Below are 19,738 nucleotides of genomic sequence, written 5' to 3'. Positions count from 1 at the left end.
CTGAGAGTGAAACTAAGTGGTAGTCATTATTTACAATTAGTGTCTACAATTGTGATGTCCACAACCATATTGGAGTATTCATGGTCGATAAAACAGTATCTCTCACACAATGGTGTGTAATAACACTTTTATCAATATATTGGTGGTAACTTCTTTTTTTGAATGTGCATTGAATATATAATTACCATACACCTAAAACCACTGACAAGGTGTTGCTTTTTCATTAGATGCCACATACTATATATGCCCTTCAGTTTTGTGCAAACGTTTTCTATTGCTTTAATTAGATCGGCAAACATAATGAACAATAGTGAAACCAATCTTTGCATAAGAAGACATTTCTTCATGTGACTTTATTATGGCTTTGACAGGTTACAAACTCTTTTGCTGTATCCCTTCAATCGGTAGCTGCGTCAGTTTACATCAAGCGGATTTTGGTTTAATACTCTTGATACAAACATGGAAGCTCACACACGGCTTACCACTAATTATCAGCCCACAGATATATAATCTATTGACAGCATTTTAAGACTGTAAATAGTATCTCTTCATCATCTTCAGCCACCTGCTCTGTCTAAAAGATGGCATAACTGTGGCCGGTCAGTTACAGCACATCCGTTTTTCATTTATATCTTCTCTTTCATTTTTCAAAATATTAGCTTTCCTCAATATAACAAGGCCTTGCTTTAATACTTTTAAAATTACTATTATACATTTTTCTTGATACGATGCGTATGTTGAATGGTCAATTCTTTTTTCTTAATGTCAAGGAGTGTGTTTTTTGGTCAAACGGATGTTTCACGTCATTTGGGCAATAACACAATGACATCACAGGCATGAGCGTGAGGATATCACCGGGAGCATAATAATGCTTCTGTAACAAAATGGCGTCTCCCACGCCGAATAGGAAATGAGTGCAGTTGCAAGGCAGAGGAAACTCTTGCCTATTGTGAATATTTCAGAGCAAATTGACCTTTTAGATGTTAATATTGCCATATTCTATGTGAAAGCAACAGGATCCCTGTGATCCTAATCACTTTATACATTTATTTACTTAGAGGTCTACTAATGGACAACCTCTAACCTGCATATACTACTGTCTATGGGAACCAGCTCCTTTCCTTAAAGTAAGTAGCACTTGATTCCTATGTGCCCTTCTGCCTGGGACGTCATGTGGGGGTTGCCAGGGATCGCAACTGCGACCCCTGAGGTTTCCCTTGGTACCCCTAAAAAAAAAAAAATGTTTCATCTTTTTTTTTTTTTTTACTTTGAAACTCCTGGGCTGTGGCCAGTGCCATGTGGATCTTTATTGTTGGAGTGGCTGGAATTTATGTTGAGGCCTCTTAAAAAATACAGGGGGTTCCACAAGTGTAAAATACTTTGAGCAGTGACCCTAAATAAGAAAGAATAGGAATAACAAACAATTTGTTTTTATGGAATTCTATACAATAATGGCTAGACTCATTAAAGGAGTGAAATGTCATGTTCTATTGCTTCCCATGATGTTACTTTGGGGTGGGGTCAAATTACATCACTTCCTATGATGTCATCAAAGGCCAAGGGTCATGTGATGTCACTTCTGCTACTCCTGGCATTTTGGTGAAATGACGTCCCTGCCTTTTGCCATAACTTGATTTGTTTGTGCTCTTCTAGCCCGGCATTAGTCTTATGTCATATCCAGCTTTAAGCCCACTGTTACTACCTAGTTGTAACAGCTCTCGAGTTTCTTAACAGGTTTTATCAACCAAAATGATCATTATTATTTACCTATCAAGGAAATTAATTTCACTCACCAATTACAGGCTGTGTTATTATCTTGATATGTATAATTTCGGACCATTACCAATGATAAGATATGATATGGCATTTATAACGCGCTTATACACAAGTGTTTCAAGGCATGACGAGGCAAGGGAGGGGGAACAGAGGGAAGACAGAGACAATGATCTTGCTAGGCCAGGTGACATTGAGAATGCGCAAGTGCAATGGCATCTATCCTCTTAGGATTCTTATAAAATGACAGGGACACAGTTTAGAAACCTACTAACTGAATGGTTCCCATGAGAGCCACTTTTGATTATTCTTCTTACGAAAACGCTGCATCAAGGTATTTAAGGATAAACCTACCAGTTTAATAACTTGTGTTATTTCATACACACAGGCCTTACTTTTATATTGGCGACCTTGCCTTCAATCAATCAATCAAATCTCACTAGGACTTCCAAAAAATAAGTTTTAACCCATTAAACAATTGACTAGTAACAATGGCTGACGTCACTTATGTGCACTCTCCACCACTAATGAATATAGGAAACATTGAACATGGTCTGATTTTGTTTTCCCTTTTTTCTTTTGCTTTCTCTTCATCTGACTACTGCTTGCTCCCCACCCTGCTTCGACTTCACTTTTTGGGTTATTTGAAAGCATCATTTGTATTATTTAATGACAGCATGAATGTGTTGCTTGCCTTGAAAAAGCACAGGAGGGCGAAACCCGTGGGCATGTAGTTGGCTGTTTTCTTGGATACTTTCCTTTCTGCTATTTCTGGCAACCTGATAGGTTGCATTTTTAATTTCTTGGAAAGTTTCCTTCTCGTTATCTTTGGCAACCTGCATTTTCAATCTATTTTAGAATTTGATGCTCAGACTTTAAGAAATCACTTACTAACAATCTCACTAAACAACTTTTGAATGTCATAGATATGATCTGTGTTACTGCTAATTGGAAGAATTGGAAGAATCATATTCATTGTAATTTTTGGTGGAACAATATTTGTAATATTCAGAGATTTTGAAAACTGCATAGCTTCCTCTCCTGATCTATTATGCAAACATCAGTTGAAATGACAACTTTTCTTGACTTCTTATCAAATGCAGATTCCTATTAATGTCAAATAAGCATCTATTTGCCATGATTACTATGTATCCCTCATCCCCTCCCCTCCTCACCCCGTGTTTGTGTTATGTCTAGTATGTCTTGTATGTTATAGGTCCTGTTTGTTATTGTATTTATCCCACCCCTCTTATCTTAAAAAATCCTTAAGCTAACTATACCCAATTATTTATGCATACCTGGCCTTAGCATATGTCAAATATCTGTTCACAAATGATTTAGTTTATGCTTCCGGTATATTCTTGGCATATATCTTCACATATCATTAATGTTTATTGATTGCCATGCATATTTATTTCCTGCAATAAAATTCTTAAACTTAAAAAAGAAAGAAAAAAAAAGGTATGATCTGTGTCAGGTTATGAAGTGAATAAACCTGTTAAACCTTATTTGAGTTTTAATAACAATTGTATAGAGCGCCTTCCCAGGGGGGATTTTCCTTATATTCCATAAAGCGTGTTCATCAGTAAGTAATACCTGCATTTAAGGCAAGGCTTCAAATTGAACATTGGATATCTCGAACAATAATTGTTGCCACCCCTTTTTTTCTACATGGCATGTTGTAGTAACTTACTAAGAGTTCCAATCGGTCCATTATCTCTTGACTCTATTTGTCTCCACTTGATATTACATAAAACTTTACATAATAAAATAACAGAAGTTTCACAAAATGTTAGCTCCAGAATCTAAAACTGTCCATCTAAGTTCACATCATTCCAGGTCTCCCTCTTACCCCCTTTACAGCAGTTATAAAATAATTCTAAATAACATCTCGAACAAATTATCCATCTACAAGTATTCCTAAAAGCACATAATGGTCATTGTATTCACAAACATCTGGCAATCTGGACCATGATGTTTATTGTTCAGCCCGCTATATTCCAACTGGCAATTCTCAATGAATTGATTGGACTCAGCTCCTGTTTGTAAAAGTTGCTTTAAAAAGGGATGCTCAGATAATGGTAAAAGAGAGGAAGGCTGACTATGTTCGTCCAAAGTAATGAAATTGATAACAATTGGCTTTGCCAGTGCCTGTAACGCCTGTCCCTGTGTTTCACTATTTCATCTTTATGATGATGTATCCTCCAGTTTCTATATGCTTGGTATATTTGTGTTATTTCTGCTTTTCTCTATTCGCATTTTCTTTCCTCGTTTGTGTGTTTTCTGCAGTGTGTTGCACTTTAATATTTCTATTCGTATTCCATTACTCTTCCCTTTCCCTTTTCCCCATTTTTGGCCTTCTCAGACCTTTCCATATTACCCATGCCTGCTACATTTCCCCATCTATCTTCAAAGTCATATTTTTCCAGGGAAAACAAGCAGGTTTCTCAGCCTACCACATCACTCACAATTGATCAGTGAGTGCTGGCTTTTAGTGCTGTCTGGAAGAAATATATTACTGCTATACAGCTACAATAAGGTATTACATCAGGTTACTTGAGTGTTTTTCTTATTGCAAGCATGATCTGATGGCTATATATCCCATAGGAAGAGCAGTTTATAACTTTGGCTCTGTTTAACGAATTTGCATGAAACTTTGCAAAAAAAAGTATATGGTCACCTCTGAATTATTTTGCAAAGTTTGGTGCAGTTTCATCAAGGGGGGGGAGTTATAGGGGGGTTCCCAAAACATTTGAAATCCGGCTAGACATTAATGGCAAACATACACGCGTAGCAGCGGCCTGGTCTCGTTAACATGCTTTTGCAAATTTGGTGTTAATCTGTCCAGTAGATTTTGTAAAAATATCCAAAATGTAAGTACAAATTATTAGTGATATCTGCGCCCAGTCTGCTGACTCACTCCCTGATTCATTGTCCGCGGACACCTCTTATCCAATCAGAGAGGATGTAACGTTCATGGACATCATACGCTGATTGGTCAATTAAAAACCTGACGCACGTCAAAACTTTTGAAATGGATGCCATGTTGGATTTGCGATCTGCACCCGTAGTATGCAGACATTGAAGTGAAAACATATTAAAACAAATAAATTAAACAAACTCTGCGGAGGTGGGGGAGATGAGGATGGGATGGGGTATGGATAGAAAAAGCAAAAAATCAAGTGATTTTTCTTCTCAGATGTTTGGGGACATTGCGGTGATGTTCGCAAACTTGACAAAGGTTTGAGGACATCCATGCGTATTTCTGCGTTCGAGGGTGTCTGAAGAGCAGTTTTTGGATGGCTTATAACGTTGGCACTATTCAATGACAGAGCATGCAATTTTGGGATAGATTTTATTCCCAACTATGAATGTTTTTGCAAAATGAGGTGTTGATTCTGTGTCCCTTGACGAATCTGCACAAAAGTTTGCAAAAATATTTTAGACCCAACTTTGAATGTTTTTGCAATGTTTGGTGGGATTTTGTCAAGAGGGGGAAACATTATAGGGGGATTCCAACATTTTTAGATGGCTTATAACTTTGGTGGTGTTTGACGGATATGCTCAAAGGTTTGCAAATAGATCATGGACCCAAGTTTGAATGTTAGTGCAAAGTTTGAAAACAACTTTGGTGACTCAGGCATAGCTTGTGGCCATGGCAATCTGGACACTGGCCATGTTCACCTAGGAACGGCAATGGGCCACCGGCAACCTCTGAATGGCAATGGGCCAACAGGGACGGCTATGCAGTAACATTTTCAAAAATGGGATAGGCTTGAATAGGAAACCAAAATCTGGGAACGGCAATGGGGTTAAAGTGGACATGGCCACCAGGAACTGTATATGTGATAATATTTTCAAAATCGGGAAAGGCTTGAATGGAAAAAAAGATTCTGGGAACAGCAATGGGGTTGTCTACTCTGATTTGCTTATTGGGGCCTGTGGCATGGCTGAAGCACATGCCCCATGTATTGTGGAGACTGGCCATGGCTGCAAGCCATGACCATTGTCCATTGGTCACATTATGTGAGTATAGTGGACACTGGACCAGGATGCAGACTAGGTGCAGAGGATAATGGGGGTGGTTTGGTGGGAGTGGGTTCATGGTTGAGCCTCATGCCCATGGCAATTCAACCATGGCATGCAGCCCCAACATGCGCTGTTGGAAATTACACACATCAGTATGAATTGCAGAAAATATGTTTGTTAAAGGAGGTTTATAGTTGTTTCATATATGTTAAAAGATTAATTATTAATAGCACTATACAGTGCCTTAACATCATGAACCATTTCCACTTATAAAAACCCTTGATATTCAGTGAAATAATGTTGTTAGTGGGACGTTATTGTTAAGTTGCAATAATAAAAACCTAGGAAATTCACTGGAAATGCCTTGTTAAAGGGACGTTGTGTTTATGTTCTACTAATAAAAACTCTTGAAATTCAGTGAAAAAACCTTTGTTTGGATGTTATGGTTACAAGGTTAAATCGGAAAACTCAAGAAATAGACCAGTTATGGCAACCATAACTAGCGCCACCACCATGCACTGCTAAGAATAACACCCAGGATATCAAAGATGACATCCCAAATGACATAATTGATGGCATCACTGATTACATCACATATGGTATTACTACTGTGTAACAATGTACATGGAGGGTCTGTACAAGGGGTACTGCTTAGAATGTCATTTACAACATATCAAAGGTGATCAGTAGCTCTGGTATAAACTACTCCATGCCCATGTCACATAAAAGGTGCTTATTGAAAAATAAACTTTGTACTGAAGTGTTGTTGTTAATACAGCAATCACATAATACATAAATCGAAACAATCACTCTTGTAAACCTTATATTTATCTGTCACGACGCGTTCGTCCTGGAAACTGTGGAATAGATGGAGGAAACACTAACGGAACCGTACACTGCGGTCTAGTGTCCGGACTGCCGTGCCACGCCCCCTGAGGATCAACGTTATCTACGCATCGAACCGCTACGCCGGTGCGTTGCAACCCTCAGTTTCCGCTTCGGGTGAACACGCTGAAGTTCCTTCCTTCGCGCTCCGTGTGAGTATTTCTCTGCCCTCCAGCTGTTTCCCCGCTGGGGTTCTGTCTCCCGCTATCCTCTGCCTTACCTTGCTTGCTTACCTTGTTTGTCTTCCGCCCCCGCTCTGTGCTTCTCTTCTCTGGTCCATGTACTACAACCCTCGTTTCCCGCTTCCCTTCGGGTACGAATCCTGCTTCCACTCAGCTGCATTCACTTACCTTCCGCCTTATTGTGCCTGGATTTCGCTTCGCTTTGTTTGATTCTTGGAAGAGTCTCCTGCATTCCATCCCGCAGCAGTTAACCATCACGCCAGGGTTTTTTCCGGCATACGCCTTTTTCCCTGGAATTAGGGGCGGACTCCCTGAGGGTCCCATTGCCGTGCAAATCTGCGAACTGGCAAGGTGGCCTCCAGACGAGTTCGTCCCAAAACCCACAAGGAGAGAGAAGAGGGAACTTGGAGAAATAGAAGGACGATATCTACTGAGAGCTCATCTGAGGAACAAGACACAGGTGAGAAGGAAGAGAGGGAGGATTCTGGTATTAATCTTAACAAAGAACTCCCTAGATCTGAGATTATCTTTGCACAGTGCTCGACTGCTTCCCAGCAAGGTCTGTGCTTTAATAAATACCATATATACTTCCATACGCACAAACTAACATACATATATAGTACTTACAAAGAACAGGGGGGCAGGAGGTAAAGGTGAGAAAGAAGGTGAGACAGCGAAGGGAGAGAGAAGTACAGGACAAGATGAAGAGAGAGGATAAAGGACATTTGATAGTACTGAGAGAAATACGGGGTGAGTTTGTTGTAGAAAGACATGGGGAAGGAGTCAAAGGAGAGAAAAGTGAGCAAGTTATTAAAACAAAACAGGGTGGGAATTAATGGTAGAGGTGATGGCAAAACAGAGTACATTAAAAACAAAATAATAGAAGAATTTGAACCTGGAAGATGGGGGAAAAGGGAAATAAAGCAACAAATCACCCCAAAAAAACAGGGCTGAGTACAGCACTGAACCGGGTCACCAAAAATCAACTCTGAACCAAGTACAGACCTGCACCTAATTACACAACACCAGCACACGAACGCAAAAATGTGACACTAGTCGCATACTTCCTCACAGTCACAAGAAAGCTGAGTTTGGCCAGAGGGTAAGCCCTAGGGGACTAAGCACACCTTTGAGCCACATAAAACCCACAAAACTGAGATGGCTGGTCCCCATAAACCAATGCCCAACCAGGCGCAATTCTGAGCATGGCTACCTCCAATCAACATTGATCTAAACTTGGTATCCTGAAAAAGTTCAGATCAGCACCTGGCCCTCCGTATTCTAACACAAATCTAAACACCCACCTGTGACAATTTACGTATCTGTGCACGGTCTCCCTTAAATCCGCACACAATCAATTAAAGATTTAAGCGACCTGAGCATCAACGTACACAGAAAAGAGCCAAGTGCAGACATGACCCTGGCCCCTTGGAAGCACTAACAGCACCAACTGATGTTCTGAGCAAGTCTAAATTAGGAGTTCTCTTCGCCAATGCAATGTACACAGCAGAGTGGCTCGCTGGACCTGTGGCTTACTTTAATTAAGTGCCAGGCTATATGCAAGTCTATGCAAAAAGGACGAGCATACGCGTCCTTGGCACTTAAGGGGTTAAAAAAGTATTCTCGTTGCCGATGCTGCTATGCACAGCGTATATTCAAATAGGTACACAAAATCCCTATTCCTATAGTCACATCTTACTCCACCAATGGGGATATCGATTTATATAATACAATAAAGAGTAAGATAATTAATATTCACTACTCACACCCCTCCACCTCAATTAGGAACCTCTGATAGATTTTCCAGCACTACAAGTCCTGGCAGAATAGACTGCGTGCAAAACTTTAACTTTCGAAAATAATTATTTGTTTATTCAAAATATTTCAACTAAAACATAAAACACTACCCTTACCTAACACAGTGCAGTTACTAACACTAAAAAAAGGTATCTAAAACTTCAGCCTCAAATTATACACATACAGAAGACACAAAAGATATCACATAACAAAATAAAAAAACCTCAATGTGTCATTAAAAAACATGTAATCCCAACATGTTTCTGTTCTTCAAAACCCCTTTCGGGTGAACATTCTTCAGGGGATAATTTAAAACATCCACTATTCTCCTCAACACCGTGTTGAATGGGTAGTTTCAGGCAAACGGGGCCTTTTATTGGTGAACTTTCGATGCGTGTCTGTAAATGACCAATTTGCTAATCTCTCGCCAATGAGAAACCAATACTTCACAGGGTGTCACAGTCCGCCGCGGTATCGCAACACCTCCACAAATGTAGGGATGGGAAAAGTGGGGGAAAACAAGGCCCTACACGGCCGCACCAAATGGACCAAATCCACAAAATTCTGTGGCTTATCACAGTATCAATCTTCAACGTGCGTCCATATCGCTACAGACACCAAGTCACCAACGGGCCGTGGAAGAACATCGGCCGTCTAACCAACTATGCACAGCGTACCATTAACCCTGACATGTCCAGGGGCTGAGCGTGACTCCAAGGAGAGGGGGAGAAAAAGAGTGGTACCACTTACCCAGAAATACGGACACATGGAAAAGGTGACTTTTTGAGGGTTATGATTGCAAACATTTCAGATACAACAGATAATATACATAGTAATGATGGCATCTCGTTTTTTTCCCTTGTGTTCTTACGGTTCTCACCATAGTTCTCAGCCACACCCATGCTATCAGAGTCAGCTTTTATTGAGTCCTGCATTTTTAACCCAACAGTGCTTTGTATGGTGGCACTTGTAGTTTTGCTTTTTCCATTGGTATTTGTATTTGTATTTATTAACTTGTATATAGCTCTTTAGGTCAAAGCGCTTTACATTAAACAACAAGAATACACAAAGAAGCAGTGGAATGGGCCTACACTCCCCAGCATGGAATGTTCTAGAGGCCAGAAAGCCAGCACTTGATAAAGGCAGCTCTAAGGGCACAGGGCCCGAGTGATGCTCCCACAACCCATGCCGAGCCCGACTCTGGTGGGTAATGTTTGGGTCACTCTCTCGGCCTACCCAGCCATCCCAGGCCCCCCCTCCCCCCGAAAGCATGGATGAGCTGAGTTTGCGTTACCTTCTTCTCCTCGCGCAGAGCTATTACTTCGTGATAGCGTGGGATGAAGGGGTCATATTTCTTCTTATCTTCCTTCTTGAGGTTGACATTTTCATAATGCACTGTGCTTTCCCTTTAGAAAGGAAAGGGGAGATTTATGAGCCTACAATTTAAAATGTGCGGACATCTCGGAGCTGGCTGAAAGCTTTTTTTTCCCTTTCTTGCATATATTAAAAGCAGCTGCTGTTGGCAATAGCTAATAGGGGCCGGTGATTATTCGTTAATGGGAGGATGTGCACTTTACTCGGAGGAAGAAAAAAACCTGCGCAGTGCACCTGTAGCAGGGAGAGGGATGAGGTAAGCTTCCCCCCACTGACCTCGCCTCAGAACCCGTGAGATCAGCCGGGCGGTGCCAGAATGCTCGCGCTGAAAGGAGCGACGCACGTGCACGCACATAGCTGGGGCACGTGGGGTACAGAAGGATGGGGGCGGACATGGCTAGAAGGCTAAACAAAGACACGTGTACAGTGTAAACAAACTATAAGCATACATACATACATTATTTTCAGTATTCAGGTCGATCGGAGAACATAATTACTGCAGCACATTAGACACGTGCCTTGCAACTGGGAAACATCTGGGAAAGTGTAATTCACATATACATTTGTTTTCTCTTCTTTGCATCCTTTGATATGTCTGGTACGCCCCTACTGCGTCCCCAATCTTACATTTCAGTCATAGTACACTTCTGTCCCCTCACCTACAGCCACCGATTCCCTGCTCCTCCTATGGCCACGCTGTGATGGATTGCCATGATGAGGGTGAGGAAGCACAGGCTTTTTTTAATTTATTTTTTTAACATTATAAAGTGATGCTCTTAGTTCTCTGCTGAAACGCAGGTCTGCTAATCACTCCCCACTTTCATAAATGCTCGATGCCAAAATTGCTGTGCAGCCACGTGCTTTTGCTGAGACAGCTTCCTATCATGGCGTGTATAAAGGTCACATGTGCATTGTGGTCAGGTGCTGAAACACAGAGTGCCAAGCAGAGGTGGCTTTTTAATCGTCTGTATTTTTGTTTTGTATACATGTAAGCCATGCCTGGTTGGGACAGGTGGCTACAATTATACAGCCACAGCAATTTGATATCACGCTAGTGTCAGCTCAGTAATCAGGGCTGATCTATGACAGAACTGATCTATTTTGGCAGCTGGCCCGACTGTCCCCACAGCTGCTATGTGCAGGGGTCAAAGTGAACCAAAAAGTAGTGGAATTATGTTTCCCCTCTGCATCTTGCTGCCTTAATCCCCACTGACCCCATACCCACTCTCACAGTCCTGCCCCCCAGTATGAACTCCGCGCTTGGGGCATGCCTTTCCTCCACTCCAACACCAACAGTGTGTTTTACAAGTGTATTATCAAGTGTGAAAGAAATACAATGAAAGAAAATGCATCCGAAATGGCCACCAATACTCTCATTTATTGTCCCCCCACAGCATGCATCATTATGCACCCTTCGCTTTCTCTTCATCCGCCATTCACATAACTGTGCCTGCAGCACTTACATGTTAATAATGTTAAACACAGAAGACAACTACTGATCTCTCTCGTACAGGACTATGTGGTTGCTCTGGAACGGGCATTATGTCCTAAGCAGACTATTGAAACCGTGGCGATGGCCTCAAGTATGTCCGCCCGACGTGAGGGATTACAGTGACTGCTGTTAATAGGAACTATAATCGGTTATAGCTTAGGAGGACACAGAACGAATATTTTTCTTCAAGGGGGGCACAGTATAAAAATGTTTGACTACCACTGAAATGAACAAACACAAACCAATGCCTGCAAGATAGCTAACCAAAATGTGACTAAGGAGAATTCCCAGCAGGGCTCAAGTTCAAATCCCCCCCAAAAAAACCTGCATGCTGTCCAGGGACGGTGCATCCAGGAGACAAAAAGGAAGGAAACAATGGTGAATATTCCCAAAAAGTAGAGGAATGGTGAACCCTTTAGTTCCCACCCACTTCGACCTCTGGCTTTGTGGAACAATAGCCAGGATGCTGCCTCTTTGATTCTCCTGCAGGAAGGACACAAACGTCCCATAGGGCTTAGGCACTTCCCCCAGAGGTCTCTTGGGAACGTTTGATTAGAGGCAGCACTGACATAACATAGCCACTCTCGCACCAGGATGCTGTCCATTGGAGTCCCTTTGAAGTCAGCGGGCATAATAAGGGGCATAGTTAGAGTAGCCAGAGGTGGAAGGTAGGGCTGGAGGGGTGGGGTCCCACCAACATCGTTTCTGTTAGGGCTCTCTTCCTTTTCCTGTCACCTCCATTTCCTACCGGCATGGTAGTCCAGGTGTGATGTCATACAGCAGAAGAAACTTGCTACAACAAGAGGGCTTGGATCCCGGGTAGCCGGTTTGTTTAGTACAAATTACCTGTGGCAGTTTGCCTTCAAAAGTAGAGGAGTACTACTTCATTCTTTGATTCATCTCTGGACTCCAAGAAGAACAAGAAGAATTCATTTGGACCTCGGTTAGGGATACAGTCTATGATATGATAAGTCATTTATAATGGGCCTGTACACAAGTGTTTCTAGGCGTGACAAGAGAAGGAAGGGAGGACAGAAGGAGGACAAAGCAATAATCTTTCTAGGCCTTGTGTCATTCAGATCTTGCATGTGTGGGGGGGTGGATGAGGGGACGTGCCAGGGGGCAGAGGGAAGGGGAGAGTGCAAAGTAACTCGGACGTGCTGCCAGGAGGTGGCTCATAAGTGCAGAGAGTCAGGGGACTTTAGGGTTGCAGATACAGTCCCTTTAGTGGTTCAGTGGCCCAGAGGCAGTGCAAGGGCAAGAGCATGGTCCCGTAAGCTCACTGGGTGGCCAGGTAACCAGAATGTGCAGCAGACAAGGATATCAGCAAGGGAGAGGGAGAGAGGAAGCGGAAGTGAAAAGGAAGGTTGTGAGTTGCTTCCAGAACCTTAGGAGGTTCTGCTCAAGTTTGAGAGAGGCAGGGAGGCTGTTCCATAGGGAGGCCCTCAGTTGAGGACAGAGATCTACCCCCCATCCTTTGCCTGGAGAAGCGTCTGACTCTCAGTGTTGGAGGTGGATGAGCGAAGGGCTCGAGAAGGAATATGGTTAGGAAGAGAAAGTTGGATGTAGTGTGGTCCCAGACCCCAGAAGGTCTTGTGGAGGATGGAGAGGTTCTTGACTAGCTCCTCGCAGCCACAGGGAGCCACTGGAGAGATTTCTGGACTGGAGAAAAACAATCCCTGGGCTTGAGGTCAAGGACAAGTCTTGCGGTCCTGTTCTGGATAAGTCATAAAGGCGAAGAGTAGAGGCAGGCAGATTTAGAAAGAGGGTGTTGCAGTATCCAGCCTACATAGGACCAGGGCTCTGGATTCAGTGAGCTTCTGGAGGAAAGTGAGAAAAGGAAGAATGCCTCTGAAGAGATGCAGCTGGTAGTGTGACTTATTAGAGACGTCAGAGATGTGAGGAGAGAAGGAGAGGGTAGAGTCAAAGAGTACACCAAGGTTCTTATCCGCACAGAAAGGTGCAGTAGAGGGCCCAGGGTGGGCGGCCAGAGTGAGAGAGGGAAGGCAGGAGCAGGCGTCCCAATGACATTAAGGCAGATATTGTTGCAAGCACACATTCCTGAATTTTGGACAGACAGGTATGAGAGAAGGAGCAGAAGAGGCTGAGGGGTGCCTGAAGGAGAGCTGGGTGTCATCCGCATAACACTGAAAGTTAGAGCAGAAGGAAGACATGTAGTGGACCAGAGTTACCAGGTAGTGGTTAAAGAGCCAGGGAGTGAGATCAGACCTCTGTAGAGATAGAGATAGCACAGAGGAAAGACCCAAGTTGGACATGGGAGAGTGGATCATTGAGAAAGGAGGTCAACCAGGTTAGGGCTGGGGCCTGACCAGAAATACCCAGGTTGTCACAGAGACGATTGGGCAGGATGGCGTGATTGACCGTGTCGAAAGCAGAGGATATATCAAGGAGAATGAGGACAGAAGGAAGGTTAGAGTCAAGATTGGAGAGCAAGTCTTCACAGGTGTTCAGGAGAGCAGTTTCATGCGTTTGGCTGCTCTGAAGCCAGACTGATGGTAATGGAGGCAACCAATAGATTCAGTATGTAGATTAAGCTGGGAGATGGCCAGCTTTTCCAGGATTTTGTCCGGGAAAGGAATAATGGAGATCGGGCAACAGTTTGCGGGAGTGGAAGGATCGGCAGAGGGCTTCTTAAGAAGGGGGTGCACGAGGGAGTGCTTAATGTAGGAGGGGAAAGTTCCAGTGGGAAAAAAGTGATTGCAGAAATCAGCCAAGGCTATCCCAAAGTCCAAGTCCAACAAGGTGAAGACAGAAGGCATCAAAGGCAAAGGTGAGCTCTGTTCCTCAATCATCCCAAGAGAACAATGAAAGTGAGTGCTGTTCAACCAAGGCTTAATTTCTTGCTGCACTGGAACTAGGACCGTGTTCACTGGAGGTTAAGGGCCCCCTGTAGGCGCCAACCAACACCTTGGGGTGCGAGTGCAGACCAAACCGGCTTACCTTGTCCTGGAGCTTATTGATTGGGACACCCAGCAACCAAAGAACCAAGGCAGTGGCCCCTGGCTCTGCCGACATCACTGTTGACATCGACATCCAACCTCCTGCATTTTTGAAGCTCTTATGTCTCCACATCTGAGACCCGTTGATTCTTCAAGCCATCCCCAACTCAAAGCCACTGCCTGGTTACCACCTTCTTCGAGCTCCCAGCTGACACTGCCACTGGGTGCCAATATCATGTTCAGTCAGCCTAGCCTTCTCGCCACCAATGGCAAATCTCTGCTTCTCCATCCCCAGAGTCACCACGTCATCCAGCCCTGCTGACTAGACACCAACTGAATTTCACAGCATCTTCGACATACACATGCTGAAAAGCACAGCATCATTAAAGCCAGTCACCACTGCCCCACAACTTGACCCTGGCCAAGTGCCAGAAGTACCCAGACTCCAGGCCGTATGTCAAAAGCCTGGATCAATGCTGTTGAGCACTCAAGACCAAGAATTAAAGTACAGGGAAGTGGCCCTGTCACCGGTCCACTTTTGGGACCATAGTGACTTTTAGGCAAAACCTCTCTACCTTTTTCTTGCAATACACATATTGTAACACTGACATTGCGCCAACTAAGTGCCTGAACAGCCCTGCACATTTATCCAGAGTACCTTTTGACAAATATCTGTATACATTCTTTTTTTTTCTCCAAGGCTGGGTTTTGTAATATTTCTAGTTCGTTTTTTTGTATTTTATTGTTCGATTAGAAGTCTATGGGCCTCATTACGAGTCATGCCGGTAAGGGAAAAATGATGCCGGTATGTAAATACCGGCATCATTTAACGTTCCGTAGCATTCTGACCCGCAAACCCGGTATGAACGGCACCGTTATTTACGGTGCCGCTAATAGCGGCATAGGCGCGTACACGCGCCTCTTCAGGTAGTAAATACCGGCATGCCGGTAATACGGGGCAATCACAACCCACGCAAACATGCAAATACCGGCATCGCGAACACGGTAACAACAGGCTGCATGATGCCGGAAAAACAGGCATCGCGGACCACCCGCAAACAGCAACCAAGATACAAGGCAGCTGCCACAGGTGTACACAATCCCCACAGGTGGAGTCAAAGGAGGCTGCGCCAGTATGAACTGAGCACACCCACACACCACAACCCCCCCACAGGTGTAGGCAATGCAGAGTGGGCCAGTACAAAAGGAGCACACCCACACACCACAACCCCCCCACAGGTGTAGGCAATGCAGAGTGGGCCAGTACAAAAGGAGCACACCCACACACCACACCCCTTCCTACACCAAAATCCTACCACTAGCATTTGCAATCATGGCGCAGGAGGACATGCCTATACTGCTACAACTACAGCAACAACAACAACAACAACAACAGCAGCAAGAACAGGCAGCACAGAGGAGACGCAGGAGGAGAAGGAGGGTGAGACAGGCCCAGCAATTACCACCAGCACAGCCACCAGCGCCTCGTAGGCAGCCACCAATCCCTCGCACCAGACCCAGCCCATTCAACCTAACCCCTGAGCAGATCCACACCCTGTACCGGTTGGACCGTGACACCATCACCACCATAGTGGAATGATACAGAACGACATTGCCAGCCACATACAAATACGCACTGCCATCCCCCCACTACTGAAGGTGATGTCTGTGCTACACTTCCTGGCCACAGGCACCTACCAACACACAGTGGGCCAGCTGCATGGCATTTCACAAACACTATTCTCACGCATGCTGAACCAAGTGCTGGATGCCCTCCTGAAGCACGCAAGCACCCACATATCCCTACCACGGACTGGCCAGGAGATAGCCGAAACCAAAGTAGGCTTCCATGCACTGGCAGGCATGCCCAATTGTGTCGGTGCCTTCAACTGCACCCATGTGGAATTGGTAGTCCCCCATGCCACAGAAGCGGTGTACCGCAATCGCAAGCAATACCACTCTATCAATGTGCAAATGGTATGTGACTCCAGCAAGATCATCACCCATTACTGCACCCGATTTCCTGGATCCACACAGGATGCCATGGTACTGCGCAACTCCACGCTACCCCATCACATGGAGCGACATGCTGGACCACGTGACTGGCTGCTCGGTGAGTTGCACAACAGGCCCATGGCCATGCTGTGGGGTACTCATGTGTCCGGATGCAGAAGGGGGGGGATAGTACACCTGGAAGGGAAAGGGGGGGGGATAGTACACCTGGGTGGGAAAGGGGAGATAGTTTACCAGGCCAGGAAAGGGGGTGTTACAAGTACACCTGGGTGGCAATAGTCAGTGAGTGTAGAATGAATGCAGAGCTAAACACTCCTCACCTGACACAGCCAAACTGAAAATGACACATCACTGGGCCACATATCACAAATGATGCAAATGGATGACAACAAGTAAGAGGCACAACCAGGGCACCATGGTGATGGCAAGCAATGCATGACTGAATAGGATGGCAACTGTTCCAATGCAGCCAGTGTGACCATGCATAGCAAAGAGTATACTGCATGAATTGGAGGCTAAACATTGTCGCACTGCCACAGCACATCTGCCTCAGCATGCATGCTTACACCCTGCATCATCTATTCAACCCCATCCAGTGTTCCACAGCTCTTTACTGTATACATTCCATATAGGTGACTATTTGGTACACGTACAGGGACATGTGCATGCTCACACCTAATAGCTGCTGCCATGACTGTGCTCCCTGAAGGTGTCAGTTCAGAGTGACACACACCTATTTGTATCTGCTTGCAGGTGATGGAGGATATCCCTTGAGGCTGTGGCTACTTACCCCGGTGCGGAACCCGCAGAACAGCCATGAAGAGGAGTACAATCGTGTGCACACTCAAACCCTTGTTGTGATTGAGCAGACCTTTGGCCTGTTGAAGGCACGGTTCCGCTGCCTAAGCAGGTCGGGTGGGCCCTCCTGTATAGGCCTGAGAAGGTGGCAAAGATCACCATGGCCTGTGTCATGCTGCACAACATGTGCGTCCGAAGGAATGTACCACTGCCACCTGACATTGACATGCATGGCCCGGGTGAGGATGAAGGGGATGGAGACGGAGGCGGAGGAGCCCCCCTGCCAGTACATGATGCACGGGACGGCCATGCTGTACGTCAAGCACTAATTGACGAATACTTTTAAGACACAGGGACCATGAACGACTTTTGTCAGTCAGACACTGGGCCAATGTGAAAATGCACAAAGGGAATGTTGTAATTTGGACACTGAACACCGTAACACATTAAATGGATGCACACCAAAAATAACAATGTCCAGCCAGGGATTGTTCTCCAGAAAACTTGTGTATCATATGAAAGTGCAAAACAGTGCCCACTCCCCCCTCCCACAATCCCAAAACAAACTCACCCACCCCAGAGATCCCAAATGTCCCCGTGTGCGCAACAAACAGTGTTGCCTTCACCAATGTTACTCCTCACATTTTTTTCAATTTTCAGAAAGTCACTTTTTGGCGACTTTTGGGTCTGGGGGTTCCATGGCCATGCGCCGTGTGCTCCTGCGCGTTAAGCGCACAGGACTAGATTGAACAGAGGTGGAAGGTGTTGACATGGTGGATGTGTCAATTGTCAATCCCCTTGCAGACCCATATTGTGGCTGCTGCACTTGCCTGATGTTGGCTAGTAGGGCCTCGGTCAGTGACCCCATGCACTGCCTGAATGCAGACGTGGACGCCTCCACGGCAGCTGTATTTTCAGCAATGGCCGTGGCTATGGCCTTCATGGCCTCATTACCGGCAACAACCTGTTGCCGCATAATCTGCAGCATCTCTCTTGGCGGGCCTCCACCCTTGACAGACGGACCTCAAAGGTGGTTTCTGTCGCAGGTGTACCGGTGGCTGGTGGGGTGGTGGAAGGCAGGGTGGTTGAAGGCAGGGTGGTGGAAGGCAGGGTGGTGGAAGGCAGGGTGGTGGAAGGCAGTGTGGTGGAAGTCAGTGTGGTGGAAGGCAGGGTGGTGAAAGGCTGGGTGGTGGCAGGCACTTGGGTGGGGCCCTCGTCCTGGGCACTTTCGTCCGCGAAAATGCCGATGTCCGATTCTCCTAGGTCGGAGTCATGGAGACATGGGTCATCCAGGCTCTCTGTCTCCACAGAGGAGGAGGGGGTGCCAATGGGTCCTGGGCTGGGCAATCCCAAAGATTCTTCGGCCTCTTCGACCACCTCTGTGGACACGACGTCTGTGGTGGCCGGTGGTACAGCTGGCACTATCGCAGCAGGTGCAGCCTGCAGAGATGATGCCTTGTGTGGCACACTGGGAGTGGTCGCAGGCAATTTTTCGGAGGAGGGGGTTGCGGTGGCCCTGGTCCCCTTGCGTGCACTGGATGTGCTTTCCCCCTGTCCTGGGTTCCACCTTCCTCATCGGTGCCTGGGGGATAGAAGAGATGCAGGTCATCAGTGTGATTGCCAAATGGCAGCTGTGATTTGTTGCAGTGTAATATCTTGATACATTCAGGCATGATTTCATTTCTGTTGTGTGGCATTTGGTGTACTGAGGGGACATGTTGGCAATGATTGCATGGCTGGTGACAATGGATTGTCTAGGTGTGGGGGGGACATGGGCATGGATGGGTCATGTTGCACCTCTGTTGGGTTTATATATTTCATGCAGCATGCATGTGGTGCAGGGGGTGGCAATCAGTATTCTGTTGGTGAGTTGATGTTGCCTTGGGTAAAGGAATTGCCTTGCATAATCGGACTCCCACCTCACTTGTGTCACATCATGTTTTGTTATTGGTGGATGTGATGGTTCACTCACCTTCCTCTGTTGTGGTAGCTGCCCCGAACTCCTGCTCTCCGATCCCCTCTATGGATTCTGGGTTGATGAATCCACTTGCAATCTCTTCCCATGTGGTGAGCTTAACAGGGGAGTGTGTGCCACCGCCTGTCGCCATTGCGGCCCTCCGGTTCTCCGCAAGGATCTTCCGGACACGGAGGCGGAGGTCGTCCCAGCGCTTTCTGCAATCCCGGACACTCCTTGGGGTGCTCCCCACTGCTGTTACCCTCTGCGCAACCTCCTGCCACACCTGTTTTTTACGCGTTTGGGCCGCATGCTTCAGGTCCGTGCTTCGGATTATGTCAGCATGCTGTTGTAGGGTGTCCGCTAGCATTGTCTGAAAAGCGCTGCTTCCTCTTCCTTTGTGAGCTTTTTCGGGTGGTCTTTGACATCCTGGTTGTGTTTTGGCACTCAACAACACGGGTGTAGTGGTAGTAATGGAGGA

The 19,738-nt window shown here is 45.5% G+C and overlaps 1 protein-coding gene across 1 annotated transcript in view; it reads right to left on the bottom strand.

Moving 5' to 3' along the window:
- Positions 1-19,738, bottom strand: part of STPG2 (sperm tail PG-rich repeat containing 2) — a 2,646,564-nt gene that overhangs the window by 2,291,569 nt on the left and 335,257 nt on the right. The window contains exon 6 of the mRNA XM_069630546.1: positions 9,961-10,072. Within this exon, the coding sequence (XP_069486647.1) occupies positions 9,961-10,072 (112 nt within the window). The remainder of the gene's footprint in view (positions 1-9,960; positions 10,073-19,738) is intronic.

This window comes from Ambystoma mexicanum, chromosome 6q, assembly GCF_040938575.1.
Source record: "Ambystoma mexicanum isolate Mex_15411 chromosome 6q, UKY_AmexF1_1, whole genome shotgun sequence".
Classification (NCBI taxonomy): Eukaryota; Metazoa; Chordata; class Amphibia; order Caudata; family Ambystomatidae; genus Ambystoma; species Ambystoma mexicanum.
Note: the sequence above shows the minus strand (reverse complement) of the source record. Positions and strands in the feature narration are given on the sequence as shown.